Source organism: Nannobrachium achirus (assembly GCF_963921795.1).
Source record: "Nannobrachium achirus genome assembly, chromosome: 3".
In the NCBI taxonomy this organism is placed as follows: Eukaryota; Metazoa; Chordata; class Actinopteri; order Myctophiformes; family Myctophidae; genus Nannobrachium; species Nannobrachium achirus.
The window spans coordinates 50,374,138-50,390,835 of NC_137812.1; the positions used below are offsets into that span (position 1 = coordinate 50,374,138).

The 16,698-nt window shown below is 43.7% G+C and overlaps 1 protein-coding gene across 1 annotated transcript in view; it reads right to left on the bottom strand.

Moving 5' to 3' along the window:
* Positions 1–1,904: 1,904 nt before the first annotated feature.
* The window catches only part of znf827 (zinc finger protein 827), a 144,594-nt gene continuing 129,800 nt past the window's right edge, over positions 1,905–16,698 (bottom strand). Inside the window, exons 12-14 of the mRNA XM_080722261.1 lie at positions 11,716–11,925; positions 10,910–11,087; positions 1,905–6,816 (exon numbers count right to left, since the gene is read on the bottom strand). Of these exons, the coding sequence (XP_080578387.1) occupies positions 5,757–6,816; positions 10,910–11,087; positions 11,716–11,925 (1,448 nt within the window). The 3' untranslated portion in view covers positions 1,905–5,756. The remainder of the gene's footprint in view (positions 6,817–10,909; positions 11,088–11,715; positions 11,926–16,698) is intronic.

Here is a 16,698-nt window from a genome sequence, read left to right on the forward strand (position 1 = left end):
TATATAATGTGATTCTTCAAAATAATTATAAGTATGTGCAAATGTTTGTGCACTGCTTGAACTTTATTCACTTTCTAGTGTTTGTAGTGCAAAAATGAAAAAAATAAACGTTTAAGAATTCCACAGTGAGTGTCATTCTTAAACGTTTCTAAAATCCTCAGTGTTCATTTATCATTTGCACAGGTCCAACATTGTCAGTCAAATTAACACTGTGGACTACTGTGTGCAGAATGTGTATTCACAGTATTGAAAAGTATACAAAATATACAAAATGTACACCAAAGTACCCATTATGCAGAATATGACCCATTTCACAATCATGTTATTGGGTTGCACTTAATGTATTGTTATTGACTTTAGTGTTGCAGCTGGTAAAGGTGGGGCAGATTTTAAATGCATGTGCTAGCGTATATAATATATTTATCAATTAATCTATGTTTTGTATTAAGGATGTAATTCTGCAAAGTAGCTAATAGCTACTAAAACTGTCAAATAATTGTAGTTGAATAAAATACAAATTACAATATTTGCCTCTGAGATGTAGTGGAGTAGAAGTATCAAAAATAATACACAAGTAAAAGTACCTAAAAAGTGTACCTGAGTAAATGCACTGTCCACCACTGTAACCTGACTTGATATTTAGGTATGTGTTATTTTCCTACTTGCAATTACCACACATTTGACACCAGGGACATGCTGGGCCCCTGATTCAGCCCGGGAAAAAGAGTTGGAGAGGCCCTCATGTGACAAGCCAGTGGGCCAATTACATGAGTTATATTTCGTCGTTGTCGGGTGGAAACCTTGTATGTCCAAAACCGTTTGTTTTGTATTTACCATTTTAAAAATGATTTAAACTAGTGAAAACAGCCGATCTACAAGCACACAACGCCTCGCACCGCGAGGCGTTGTGTGCTTGTAGATCGTCTGTTTTCACTACTTTTGTGCGACGGCCTTGTATGATGAAGCAGGGCTTTGCTTTGCGAAAAAATTTACAAATGGAGATACAAGGTTTCTCCCCGACAGTGACGATTTACTTTGTTGGCCGCCAAGACCCCAAAATGGAACGAAGGCCGACATTTTATTTTTATTTTTTTCCTAATGGCCGGCCTGGACCGGCCAGGAATGAACCGGCCGTTCGGGAGCTGTCCCGCTTTTCCCAATGGCCAGCACGTCCCTGTTTGACACAATGTGAGCATGTTCAGATAAGTGGTGAACACAGTGAGATGTCCTCTGCTTGTTTTCCAAGAGCGTTTCAACATTTCCCCCGAGACACTGACTTGTAAAATATATTCCAGAGTAATGGGGCTTGAACACACAACCACCATTTAATTTTAATCTATAGAAATATATATTAAAAAGAAAACCGTTAATGTCACGTAATTGCTTGGATTTGTTAGACAACAAACCCCATATTTTTTTACTCACATATATTACTTTTTTTGTGCATCATTTGTCCTAGTAGACTACATGCATTTGGTGTGTGATAGTAATCACATGGCTTCATGTGGCTGGTTTACGTCAGTCATCAAAGGGTGAGTACTTCTGTACATCATTATCCTCCGTTTTTGTGTTGTTTAAAGTGCAGATTATTGCCAGCTAAATAAGCATAAGACAAAACGTTCCGAAATTTACGTTTGGTGGATTTAGTCTCTGTTGTAACAATGCTTTTTGGCAATAACTTTGATACCGTTGTAAACTGTGTTTATTTTCCTTTTAAATAATGTTCATAATGTAATCATTTGAATCCTATATTAAAGTTGGAGAATGTGAGGACCGACAGAATATGGGTGAAAATCCTTGGTGTGCACTGTGATCAGTGTGTGGAATGAGGATCACGTAAAACAGCCGTCAGAAATATGGATAATAAAGAACAGAGACAACTTATATAATATCTTGATGTAAGCTTTACTTTCAAATCCTGTTACATTTAGAACTGGCAATTTGAACATAAAATAATGCCAAAGAAAAAACAAAAAAAACAAATACAAAAACCAAAAAAGTACAAATTATCTATTTACCAGTTATCATCACAAACAACCCTGTACAGCCCTAACAACGGAGTAATAAAAAAAGCTTTTTACAGCACATACCAATGTTTTTTTAAACAGAGTGCCAAAAAAAGAAACAAAAAAAGGATAGTTGAGCCTTTTTCTAATCATAAAATACCAGCCAAACTTAAAGCTAATTGATTGTAGACTGTGCAGTGTGATGCTAACAACTAAATGCAACCGAGGAAATTAGCTCAAACAATTAAGTGCTAAGAACTAGAGAGAAAGAGGGAGGAGAGAGAGGAACAGGGGACAATGTCATGCATACTCTGAAGTGCTGAAAAGGTAGTTGCGCTTTATCGTTCAAAGTTACTTTTCTTCTTTTTAAATAAAGTCAAATCACTGTGCCGTTTACGTTTAGGCAACAAACCCATAGAAATAAGTGCTTAGAAATACTGTTGCTGGACAGAGCCCTGTTGACTTTTTTTTCCCATTGAACTTGAAATTGAGGCATGGGAGAAGAGGATCAAGGAAGTGCAGTCATTCTTGATTACATAACCGTTATGCTGTATTAAAAAGGCAAACAGTTGAAAAGGTGTCAAAACAGACACATTCTTGATCTTTTAAATATTTTTCTTTTGGACCCTGATAATTAGTCTGACTCATTCTCAGAAGTCTCCGGTGGTTTCCATCCACCAAGTGGCACTAGAGTATTAGAGATAACGCAGATAGTACAAGGACCTCGATGGAGGCATCGCTGGACACTGACAAAGTAAAGGAACCTAACACAAGAACCAAACCACCCCAAGCAATAACTTGAGAGAAGGCCATGACGGATTCAATCCTAATATCACGTCCTGTAGTTTTTAAATTGCATTTTGGTCTTGAAAATGACACGTTCTCTGTCTAATCCACATTTCTTTCCATTGATTTCATTAGAAAAATAAAAACATTAACAAATAATAAACTGTATACTTAAAATAGAACAAAAGAAAAAAGGTGAGAAGCATAAAAACAATCCCTTTACAAATAAGAAACCATTTTGGCTTGAAGACCACTTAGGAACATGAGCGCTTTCAATTATGGGTAAAGCTTTTTTCCTAAATAAAATGCTTGTACTATGCTGCTCTATCTCACAAACATACTTGCTTTTTTGAGCGATTTTCTTTTTTTTCCAGAATTGTACGGATAAATACATATTCTTATAATCAAAAAGTGCAGCACTGTGCAAAATTGGCGAGAACAATTTAGCCTGGGACCTTTGGCTCCCAGGGAGAGCATGACCTCCACTGTCTAATTCAAGCAATTTGTATTCATTTGCCTTCTCCAAAAAGCCGACACATGAAACCACGCATAGGACTTTATTGAGCCATTTTGTAGCAAACCTTTCGTCTTTTTAAAGCCGCTGTCTTGATTTGAATGACGGCTCAGATAGCGCATGTTTGCACTTTCCTAAAATAAAATAAAATTACAGGAGGGTCTGTAAGTGCTTTTGGCTTGACATTGTAACCAAGTTAAGTGCAATTAAAAAAAATCAAAAAAGGTGGAGGGGGTGGAGTTGGGTGGGGCAGAAAAGCAGTACCGTGTCTGCCGGTCTCTAAACAGAAGCCGCTCCATCACAATTTCCTGTACAAGTGAATGGTTGGCTTCTTCATTGCACCTCAGCATGTCTCAAAATGGATTCTTAATGAATGTTAGTAGAAAACACTTAACTATGATGTAAAAGGCTCAGTAAAAAATAAAATAAAAATAAAAACCAAACAGACCAATAATAAAAGACACAGAAGGCCACCAAACACGCCATTTTTCTCTCTATATACCGCACAGAAACCACCTCCCTGCTACGCTGCGTTTCTGCTTCACTTTCTCATTTACATGAAACAAACAAACAAAAAGAAAAACAAAAATACATTCATTCAAGTCATTTTGGAACAGTTCTTTTTTTTATACACAAAATTACAAAAAGCTCCAAAAAGCACCATTGAATCGGCCTGTGGTGACCACTAGCAATGGGCCGCTAGATAACCTAGCTAGCCCAGAGAGGGTCACCTCCACAAAACAGTTATCTCATATATCTCATCTAAATATACTGTAGGAGTGCAATACATAGTTCTGCATACGATGCTAGCCCGATAGTCAGCCTGGTCTCAGAAATCATGATTGAGTCATTCTGGCTTGTGGGGTTTGGGGAAGAGGATTTCCTCACCGCGTAGTTCATCTTATTGGGTTTGTGACTCGGCTCCTTGATGAAGGCATAATATGACATGCAAGTGTTTCAAATGGCAAATCCAAACAATGGCAGAGTAGTCGAAGGCATTTTGATCAAAAGGTGAAGAAGCTGTGGCTGGGAGCGTACCTATTATTAACCTCAGCCCTATGCCCCCTCAAAACTACCCCTACCCCTAACTGAGGGATCATAGGGCTGAGGGAACATGGGCATGACTACCTGTGGTCTTACGGACTCTTGGGGGTATGCCAGAGTTTTCAAAAGCAAAAATCAACCGCAAACTAATTATTAGTAATAAAACATATGCCTATGCAATAGGCCATATAAAATACAGTATATCTGCCAATATTAGCATTACAGTATAGCTTATATATTTTGGCAAGCTTATTTAAAAATGTAGCTGGTGGCAGGCTAGCTAGAACTAGCTAAACAATGTAGAGACTTTTGGCTTTAACCAACAGGTATAGGATTGTTCACTGTTTTAGCAGTGAAAAAGATGCGATACAGTATGTACTGTACAGTCAAATCCTGTTAACTAATCTCAGAGAGTGTGCATTAGTACAGTCTCAGGGTAACATTTACACTGAGGATTTCCCAGTGTAAGAGCGAGGAGCCGAGTGTAGATTTAGAAATAAGACAACTGACATTTCTGAGACACAGAGGTGACTTCAGGCTGCACCTTATGAACATGTATCACCATTATTACAAAACCCAACAGAAACCAAAGCAGTGGGAAAGGGAGGGGAAAGAAGGATAAAAAACTATGTACAAGATTGATAAATAATTAAGTGCGTGGTTTGAGGCGTTGCTTTGGAAACGAGACTTTTTTTCTCCTTTTTTTTCTTTTTTGTTGAAAAAAACAAAACAACATTCCGTTTCGTTGGTTCTGTCCACGGTGCGTTCGCTAATACTTCCGGAGATTATGTCCGATTGGCCTCGTCATGACGTCAAAGCTAGCTGAAACACAGAAATAGGCATGCTATCTTGATGCATAATAGCAATAGACGAAAATGCACTAAAATGTAGCACTTGCAAGTTTTGTTTCTTCTTTATCGAGTTTTATCTTGTCAAACAACTGAAGACAAAAATATATATATATGTATATATAAAAACAAGAACTGAAGATACGTTATTTTCCTCAGATAATGCAATTGGGTCCAGGTCATTCAGAAGTTTAACAGAAGAGAGCATAAGACAGACAGACAGACAGACAGACAGAGACAGACAGACAGAGGGAGAGAGAGTAGTAGTAGTAGTAGTAATAATTCAATTGATAGAACTGATAAGAAAAGCAGCTTTTTGATATAAATGCATTTTTTAAGCACATACAGCCTTTTTCTCTAATAAATGTTCTTTTTATTTTTATTTTTTTTTCAATAGGTTTTGAGTCTGTCTGGTCCAGCTTATTGTGCTGGTCTGATTGGAAAAAAGGTTCCTGCTCCCAGTGCTCCCAGTGCAGTGGCCCCAGCGTCATTCACACCACTGTCTACCGAGAGCTGGGGGAAAAGGGGGAGGAGGATAAACAAGATGGCGGGGTGAGGTCAAACGGTCTTGGCTCTCCTCTCCATCAGTCCCAGGTAGGCCAGGAAGGAGTGTTTCTGAGCGGAGGGAGGAGAGCGAGAAGGGGACGAGGAGGAGGTAGAGGAGGAGAGGTGGAGGGGGGAGGTGGCGGAGGGGAGGAGTGGCGAGTCGGGGTGCGGCGCCGCCCAGTGGAATGTGAGCCGGCTGTTTTGGGCGAACAGGGTGGTGAGGGGGATCAGGTGGGCCCGCTCGCAGGTCCTGTACTGCTCCAAGACGTGGCGGGAGGAGGAGGAAGGCGGGAAGAAGAGGGAGGAGGGGCTCCTCAGCATCCTCCCGGCGTCGCTCCCGTTGGCCGTCGCCAGACAGCGCGGAGCGGCAGGGGGCGGGACGTCCACGTTGTGATACGCCTTGCCCAGGGTGAGTGACAGAGCCACGGACTGCAGGGCCTGGGAGGCCGTGAGGCTCATGAGGGGGCTGCTGCCCCCGCTACCCCCGCTGCTCCCCCCGCCCAGGAGGAAGGACGACCTCCCTGGTGACGACGCGTCCTCCGGCGCCAGCAGCTCCTCCTCTCCGGGCTCTTCTTCCTCCTCCTCCTCCTCCTCCTCTTCTCCTCTCGCGCCTCCCCCGTTCCCAAAGTCTCCCCCGGCTCCGCCCGGCCCCCCGCCCGCCCTGGCGCCCTGGTGTTTCTTGAGGTGGCGGCTGTAGACAAAGGGGTGTGTGGTGGTGAAGGGGCACTCTTGGCAGCCAAAGGTCTGGCGCGGCGCGTGCTTCAGCTTCTTGTGCAGGTTGAGGTTGTCCTTGCGCTTGCAGCTGTAGGAGCAGCGGTCACAGTGGAAGGGCCGCTCGCCCGTGTGCACGCGCACGTGCTCGATCAGCTTGTTGGCCGTCTTGGACAGGTAGCCGCACTGCTCGCACTTGTAGTGGTTGCCCAGGCGGTGGCCGCGCACGTGCGCCTCCAGCGAGGCCTGGTCGGGCCACAGTGCCTGGCAGATGCGGCATCGGTACTCCAGCTTGCAGTGCGTCTTGAGGTGGCACTCCATGGCCGCCGGCCGATTGGTGGAGTAGACGCAGAATGGGCACCTAGGAGTGTTTAAAAAAAAGTAGGAAGGGGGAGGAGTGAGCAGGGGAAGTAGGATTTAAGGAGAAGGTGGAGAGAGGAATGGGGGGGCGGGGGGAAGGTACGACACACAACAGCAAAGGACAGTTGAAATAGGAGAAGCTAGTACGAAGCATAATACACACCAGTTCAGTTTGAAAAACACAGGGATGAAGAGGAAGGGGGGGTGAAGGGATTAAGTGTATGTAACGTGTACAAAACATCTATATTTTAAGGCTTATGTGTGTGTGTGTTCATGGCAGTATGTGTGGTCGTTTTAGAAGTATGTTTGTGACAGAGGCAAGGTGAGGTACAGTGGTTGTGTGTGCCAACAGGCTGGAGAAAGGAGGATGGGAGCAAGTCAGACATGAAAGGAAATGAAGAAATGGAGTGGCACTTACATTTAAATAGCACCTTTCATCTGCTCTGGGCCCCAAAGTGCTTCACAAACCCTGCAGAACAGAATCACCTCAGAAAACCTCGAATGTTCAAGGCCCTCTCTCACTGTGGTCCGACACACTCCTACGTATATGGATACACTTCACATCGCTACAAGTGTTTCAAACCAATCTACAAAAACGCCCTCTTGACCCGGACTGAGAGGGCAGAAAATGTATATGCTATTTGTATGGATGTTCAACCCCACCAAGCTGACACGGCATACAGGCTCCATTAAAGCTCATTACACTTGCTTGGCCGCCCTCTGACTGCCTTTGGTAGCTCAGTTTAGTTTACATACATCATAAGGGCTTTGTGCAGGGTTAGCTGAAAGTGAAATTGAGTCCCTTCTATCTGTGGAAAATATCCATTAGGACACCAAAGTTAATGTGCATTTGGTGCCAGCATGTGTAAACATGAGGAATACACGTAAAGCTACTTCTGAGCAATGTTCTCCCTTCCTTGAATGAATTTAAAATGTCTAATATAGTTAATACAGTTAAAGTTAGACAATTATGAGTATAGTTTGTATTGATCCTTTTGGTCTAAGTGTTTCTATCTAAGATGTTTAATTCTGAACGCTTTAAAATATGAACACAATAAAGTTACATTCACTAGCCCCTCTAGCATATTGCACCTGTACACTAATACACTATACACTATACACACTGATTCGATCATTGTGTGCTGTCAGCTACAGGGACCCACATATGATACAGCTCAATAGTAACTCTGTTTCAAACTTTGCTGGGTTACCTGTGACAAACCCCCTGACAATCTAAACAGAAAACAAGATGCGGAGGACACAGAACTTTGTTCATGGCAAGATGAGGCGGCAGTCATAATGATAAATCAATGGTTCTGCTGCATGCACAGACTGTTATGAGAACTGAGGGGGGAAAGCACAAAAAAATGACTACTGCGTTACTTGAAATGAACTTTTGAGGAGGGAAGAAAAAAGATAAAAGGGTCTGCAACTGTGTTTACAACTCTTCCTGGTGTGTGTACAGACACTAAAGCCTGTATTCATCTCACTAAACCCCTTTTCGACTGCAGCTTTAGCACTACACTACAGCGCACCACACCACATAGAAATATCTACATTTTCCATTACACAAAAGTACCCCTATCGGTAAGAAACAAATTGACCCTTTTAACTGTGATTATAATACACTATAAAGTATTCATATATTACTATGATAATTATATTACACTAAAAAGTTATATTATTATAACAGTGATTATAACACAATAACATCTATTATCATGTATTACAACTATATCCTGGTGGTCAAAATGAAAAGTCAATGAGTGATCAGTCATTATGAAGTGTTTGGCCCTGTTTGGCCTAGCTCAGACCTACTCTAGATTGGATACTTTTTAGTACCACGTTTAGTACCGCTTTCACACCACTCTACCCAGGTACTTGTAGTGGAAAACCTGGCACAAGAGGGCGGTGTGGAGTGGTGTGGTGTTGGGCCATGTCAGTGGAAGAGGGGCTTAAGTGTTCTCAGAAACCAGAGATGTTTCTCCACCAGTAAAACAACTCGACAGATCTCCAACATTTGTTTGCCTATGGTCCATTTATGTGACTTACTCACAAGTGCAGATTTTAATGTCATTAGCTTATTGCGTGGCGTGAGTCTGACAGTACAGCATGTGCTGGCATTGCTCTACAGATAACAGATGGGCCTTACATGTTTCCATAACAAGCTGGGAACAGGACATATATATATACATGTCACAGTACAACGGAGGCTCCTACAGGAGTATGGGAGAGCGGGAAGATGGGCGGAGGGGGAGGCATGAGAGCAAGGCTAGCCAAGTAGTGGGTCCTAATAAGGGCAGCGCTTGAGAGGAACGAGGCTAGGATAGCAAGTTAATCTGACACAAGCTAGCTACATTAGAGTGTGTGTGCATATATTTGCATGTTGAGGACCTCTTAAAAGTCTAGGGTGGATGCAAACTAGGATGTGAGCTAGGCAAAAGACTTGCATATTGTAATGCCTTTGATCCAGGGGTCAGTGTCTCCCCCTAGGTGAGCATGCTGTGCGTTTGACATGTGAGACATATGTGTGCACGTGCCTGCAAGCAAACTGGCTCTTTTGTTGCCATATACATGTGGCCTGGCGTGTTTGTGAATGTGGCCGAGTGTAATTAAAGTCTACTGTGTTTCAGTGGTGAGTGAGATGATTATTAGTACCGGTACGTATGGTGTGTGTATGTATATGACAATCTGAATGATTTACACTGTAAACAATGACTTAGGAGTGTAGTCTGTTTGAAACTCTCAGCCGTGAGGGTCATGGGAATGTGTGTGACTGTGTGCTTGTGTTTGTTTAGGGGTGTGCCAAGAGATCAGCTGTCATCCCAACAACTGTCTGGATATTATCTGCATTAGAGGCACTGGAGGTGTTTTTCCTGAACACAGCTTTCATCATCTTAGTTTTCTTTGATGTGAGTGTTAACTACAGTTTGAGTAACAGAACCAGAGGACGCATCTCTGCCATCTTCTGTCTCATCTTCTCTCTGACTCTAACGGCACTTACGTTTGATGTGAAATGTATTCAAAAGCACCTCGTTTTTCCCCCTCATACCGTACATTTTCTCATTTAATCTCCTCTGTTTAGTTTTTTATATCACTGTTTTCATGACTTTGCTGTATCATTGTTCAAATAACCCCAACTAAACATGATTAATTGTCCGCTGTTGCCATCATTTGACCATGTTGTGCTGCAGTATTCTATTATGAATCCCTAAGCAGCCCTCATTACATGAACCAGATCACAGGTCCCCACAGGACTTTATGATATGGTGTCCATGCCTGGCTCGCATATGGTATTCCAATTCAATCCAAATGTGTTTGATGGTGTTAAGGTCATAGCTCTGTGCAGACCAGTCAAGTTCTTCATCGCAACATCTCAACAGACAATTTCTTTGTGGGCCACGGGGGATTGTCATTCTGAAACAGGAAATGACCTTCTTATAAATGTTGCCACAAAATTGGAAGCACACAGTTGTTTAGAATGTCATTGTAGCTGTAGCATTAAGATTTCCATTCACTGGAACAAAGGGCACTAATTAGAAACACTAATTGGAAAGGGGTGTCCACTGACTTTTGGAGCAATCAATTGTGTGAACACTGTTCAGGCAGAAACCCTGAATAATGAACACTTTTAAAAACCAAATTATTAGTAATTTCCAATATGGCCCGGTTCTATCCAAAACATGCTTTGACATTTAAACTAGAAAGTAGAGATGTACCTGGTCTCCATAATGTCTGACTGAGAAGCAACAAAGTATCTGCTTGGGGTAAAAGGGCAAATAAAAGGCTCCTCAAAATGCACTTCACATGGACGAGACACTAGTTAACTACAGTAGTTATCAGAAGGATAACTTTATGACACTGATCATTTCTATTACACCTCCTTTCATGTACTGTATAAAACGCAAAATAAACGTTTCTGACAATATTGGCACACCCCTGTTTACCTCCCTACACGTTACACATGTGTGTGTGTGTGTGTGTGTGTGTGTGTGTGTGTGTGGTGGTGAGGGGAAAGGTTTCGGGGGGAGGATGTGGTGGGGAGGGAGGACGGGCGGAATTAGGAACCTCTGTCTGTACTTGCTTTTCCTTACTTGAGCCCTCCAGACGGAACGGTGTGACACTTCTTGTGCTCCAGGAGCTGCTCTGGCGTCTTCAGGAACTTGTGGCACACGTCACACTCAAACATGCGGGTGATCAGGTGGATCTGCAGGTGTCTCTCGTACATGCTGCGCGTCTTGCACACAAAGTTGCAGAACACACACTCGAAGCCTGGAGTGGGAAAAGGGAGGAAGACACGGAAAGAAGATAGAATGGGAGGATTAGTGTCGCACTAGGTTTTGAGAGAAAACTAAGACTACTAGACTCATGTAAATCAGTGGTTCTCAAAGTTTTCGGGCCGCGACCCCCAAAATAATCATATTTGAACTGGGGACCCCCCACCCTGACGAGCACTAAGAGTTGAGGAATTACATTTTGTATAACACGGTTCTATTGTGAAAATAGCAGATCTACATGCCCACAACACCTCGCACAATTTCTGCCTCTAATATTTGACAATTTGGACAATTTTTGATTTGTCATTTTAGAGGTATTAAAAAGTCCTTACATTTTTACTTTAGAAATGTGCATTTACCCTCTATACACTTTATTTTATACAACTTTATTTTGGTTTGTTTACTGTTGAGTGAGAAAACATTGTTGCACATTAAGTTAATCATCTAGGGACCCCCCAAAATAATTTGGGACCGCAGGTTGAGCACCACAGGTGTAAATCGTGTGGAGATTTGTAGATGAAGACAAAAACTTCTCAGGTGCCTTTTGATGAATGTTTGTGAGGTTTTAAGACTACGAAAGGTAGTGTACTGTGTGTCAAGTAACTGCAACTCCCGCTCCTTGCCTTTCTCTGACTTGTCCTCAGTACCCGATCCCGAGTGGCTACCGGAGCTTGATTGGCTGCCTGCGGAGGAGGGCGGGGCCAGCAGGCTCTTGAGTTCGTCGTTGCTGTGGGTGAGGTCTCCGCCCTCAGAGCTGTTCAACGAATCACTGAGGGCCGAGAGAGAGGAGGAGGTGCTCTTGGTCTCGCTGAGGGGGCTCCTCGAATTCAGACCTGGAGAGCACAGACCGTGGAGAAAAATAATGAATGAGGATGAGATCGGACACGGGTACGACACCAGTTGGATGTGAAGCCACAACATTGAGGGATTTGGTTTTACATTACATGGAGGAATGTTTACTGCTTAAACCTTAATGACTCTCATTTCCACCTTCAGCACCTGAGAGGGAAGTACTGCAATCTGAACGCAAGGTTATTCCACCTGAACCGTCAGGTGAAGCTACACCTGGGAATATGAACAAAGGATAACTATAATGTCTGTGTGCAAGCCTGCTTAATGCAGAGCGACCTCGCTGAGCACACACACACACACACACACACACACACACACACACACACTGTACAGCCCAGCGCCAGTGTGCTGTCCTCTGATGAAGGCTGTGCTGCCAGTCCAATCAAGAGCCTGTGTGCTTTTTATTGATCCTCTCTCTCAGCCTGCAGTTCACCAGCATGGAGGAATGGAGAGAGAGAGAGAGAGAGAGAAAAGGAGCCCAGGTCATGGCCAAGGGAGCTAAGATGGCGGGAGCATCTCAGGGCAGCACAGCTCAACAAAGGGCATTCGCTCTCTAGCCAGGAAGGAAGGGAGAGAGGGCTGCAAAATGGTTGACATTACCCTAACCAGACCTCACACACGTCCAAGGCATAATGGAAATGATACACACACAGAGCACATGCACTTTTCTAAACATACAAACAAGCATCTGTTGTGTATTATGTGGTTTCAATCAATCGGGCAAGGTACAAAAGCACAAAGGCGGGTTTCTGAATACAATATTGAACGGCTCCATAAGTTGTTACACCACTGCGGTATTTAACACCTACTGAACCTAGCTCTCTTAGCATGGGCAAGGAGCTAATCCCACAGAATGGAAGTAAAGGGGAAGGGGGGGGAAGCAAGAAAGGCAAAAGCTCTCTCTCTCTCAAAGTGTATGGACCTTGACCATGAAGCACATTAGTCTTCTTGATTCTAATTAAAAAGACATTCCATTAGTGTACCCTCAGCCTAGATCAGCCACTGGCATTCATCCCTTATGAATCAGAGACAGAGATATTTGGCCTTCACTTTCGGAGGTAGACAGACACAAGCCCGGTCCTGCTGAGGAGGAGAGGCAGGCGGTTACCAGACCGACTCCGTGCACATATGGTGGAGGCCAGCCTCCGTAGGGTGGGGGAGGGGAGGTGAAGTGAGCGTGGCTCAGGTTGAGCCCTGCCGTCTGCCGAGTCCAGCCATTTCCTGTCCAAGGGGGTCCTGACCGCGACCGGCTCTTTCCCACTGGATGGCTGTAACCCGGCGATGCCATTAGTCACTGCGTCACATTCCAGGAGGATAGCACTGCCCAGCACTGGCACTGCCCGAGTCGGCTGAAGCGGACTTCGCAACTTTAGGCACTGCCGAGTCAAGGCTACAACAGTTTTTTGCCTAATTACTTCCTAACTTAATATTAGGGGCAGTAGTCAAGTGGGCTGAGTGGTCCACCTCGGCAGGGCAGACAAAAACTATGCCTTAAACTAAACTCAATCCTAATAAACTAATTTACGATGCTTTCTAGATATGGTAAAAAAAATGGCGTTAGGAGTGGGATTCGATCTCATGACATTGGGACTGGAATTCGAATGCTTATCTTTGCACATCACGGAGTCACCAGGCATTGCAGGGTTTCAGGAGTTATTTAAAACAAGAGGCAGTTCCACGTACATCATCCGAAGTCAAGGGGGCGTTGCCAAGTAACAGCGATTTGGTGGGAAAGGGCTGTTCACATCCTGACCAGATAGACAGTTTTCTGGCTGGCTGGGATCCCTTTCAGCGAGGTAGCAGCCCTACCCACCTCATCCTCTGAGGTTATGAGACAGTGAAATTCATGCTTTTGTATTTACATAATGCCATCAATGTCTGCCTTAATTACTCATCTCCAACACCAGCATCATGACAGACGAGAAGTGGACAGATTTGTTTCAATGTTACCACATGAATGCAAACTAAAGACAGGAATTTGACAAAACAAGCGATATCTTAAGTTGTGTGTGGACTTTTCAATGCAGAGTTGCAATATCTCTAGACAGTGCAAACAATGTAACTAGTCAGAAGGTAGGGATTTAGGGCCTTTTGTATGTTGTTTTCGATGCATTCTGTGTCTAGAAACATCCATGTTTTTCATCACACAGGCGCATCACCCTGGAATTGTGTTGTTATCTTGAGCACACCTTGCCATCACAAAGTGAACTGCTTTCCTTTATGTGGATACATTTAAGTGAGGACATCGGATGTAAATAATGGGAGAGAAAAATAGCTGTGGTTGTGATTATGCATTCCACCGGATTTATTAATGCTCACGCAATTTGTGAGGGTCAGTTTTGCGTGGTATTTCTGCACCTCTAAAAAGCAGGTTCAAATTAGTGCAGGCAGGCTATACTAAAGGGAGGTTGTGGTGAAGATGATAGTAATTGCAGAGACAGATATCCAAAGATGCGGCAAGAGAATCAAAGTCGACGACCTTGAACCTCCCACACGTTCCCATGCCAATTTCCAGCAATAGTCAACCTCCTTCCAACTCTAGCCCACACTATCTGGCATCTGGATCATAGGAATGTACCATAGCCACCAAAGTGCGACATGCATTGCTGTCTCAGGTGAATGTCCTCTAATAGAACACAAACAGTTTGGCTACATCATTTTCCAAGACATTCAGTTCACTAAATAGGTTGACTTTTTCCAAAAGCAGAAAACAAACATTTAAGGTTCAAGTCATTTGTAATGCAAGCCACTGAATCCTTGTCCTGCCACCTCTTTTCAGGAGTTTGTTTTCTGACTCCTCGTCACAAATACTATTTCCTGAGGAAAATAGTTGAGCGACTGGATGCAGTTCAATCCCCGGCTCCCCCTGAGTTAGTGTCAAAGTGTTTTGTTTATTCCAATTTATAGGGCTTTTCTCACTTCATTTATAGTTATAGTGTAGATGGACAGGAAACGGAGAGAGCGATGGGGAGAGACACGCTGTAAAGATCGCCGGGAACGGGACTCGAACCCACGATGCACAGAGAAAAAGACGCGCGCTGTGATTGGCCGAGAAAAAGATGCGCGCTGTGATTGGTCAAAAAATAAGACGCGCGCTGTGATTGGTCGAAATAAAGACACACGCTGTGATTGGCCGAGAAAAAGACGCGCGCTGTGATTGGCCGAGAAAAAGACGCGCGCTGTGATTGGCCGAGAAAAAGACGCACACTGTGATTGGTCGAAAAAAAGACACGCGCTGTGATTGGTCGAAATTAAGACGCGCGCTGTGATTGGTTGAGAAATATACGTGCGATGTGATTGGTCAAAAACAAGTCACGCGCTGTGACTGGTCGAAATTAAGACGCGCGCTGTGATTGGTCGAAAAAAAGACGTGCGATGTGATTGGTCGAGAAAAAGACGCGTGCTGTGATTGGCCAAGAAAAAGACGCATGCTGTGATTGGTCGATAAAAAGACGCGCGCTGTGATTGGCAGAGAAAAAGACGCACGCTGTGATTGGCCGAGAAAAAGACGCGCGCTGTGATTGGTCCAAAAAAAAGACGCGCGCTGTGATTGGCCGAGAAAAAGACGCGCGCTGTGATTGGCCGAGAAAAAGACGCGCGCTGTGATTGGTCCAAAAAAAAGACGCGCGCTGTGATTGGCCGAGAAAAAGACGCGCGCTGTGATTGGCCGAGAAAAAGACGCTGTGATTTGCCGAGAAAAAGACGCGCGCTGTGATTGGCCGAGAAAAAGACGCACGCTGAGATTGGCCAAGAAAAAGACGCGCGCTGTGATTGGTCGAGAAAAAGACGCGCGCTGTGATTGGCCGAAAAAAAGACGCGCGCTGTGATTGGCCGAGAAAAAGACGCGCGCTGTGATTGGTCGAAATAAAGACGTGCGCTGTGATTGGTCGAAATAAAGACGCACGCTGTGATTGGTCGAGAAGAAGACACGCGTCAGGCTGCATAGTAGCCTATGTGTCAAAGTGTTTTTGACTGAGACACTGAAACCCTGCTCGTGAAGAGCACTTTGGTGCCTTGCATGGTTACCTCTGCCATCGGTTTGTTACTATGTGTGTAAATTAGTGAATGTAATGCACATTGTAAAGTGCTTGGGATAAAGGCTCTATATATGTGTAAAATACCTCATTTACCTTTTAAACAGTTTGGTGTTTAATAACTGATTAATTTCAGCATCACTGAAGTGAATGTATCTTTTCATATATGGAGGCCACATCGGCCACATACCACACTAACAGAATCTATATACTGTATGGCCAAGACAGATGGCCAAGACAGCCCATACATGTGTGGCTGGTTCTAGTAAGACAGGGATCTCCATGTATGGTGTATGGATGTCAGATGTCATAGACGTCATAAGACTTTCACATAACGCTTAACTGAGTAAGCATGTTTGGGCTCTCACAGCAAGCATATCTCCTTATACAGTACATGGATCTCCATATATGGGTACCAGGGGTCTCCATGGGTAACTGGTCCGGGTACCAGATGGCCAAGACATGGCGCGACCTCGCCCTTTAAGGCGAGGGCGTCTTACTAGTAAATACACGTGAGATAGCTCAGACTAGATAGCCATGAAATCTCATTTGGATCAGGACCTTATGTAACTACACTCATTAGCAAACAAAGCGTATTCTGAAACTGATGTGTACCGTGTCAGCTGTGATTACACAAGCCAATTTATTTCATTCTTAATTCATGAATCAGAATGACGATTCATTTAGATGAGCCCTGAATAAAATGATCATATTTACAGT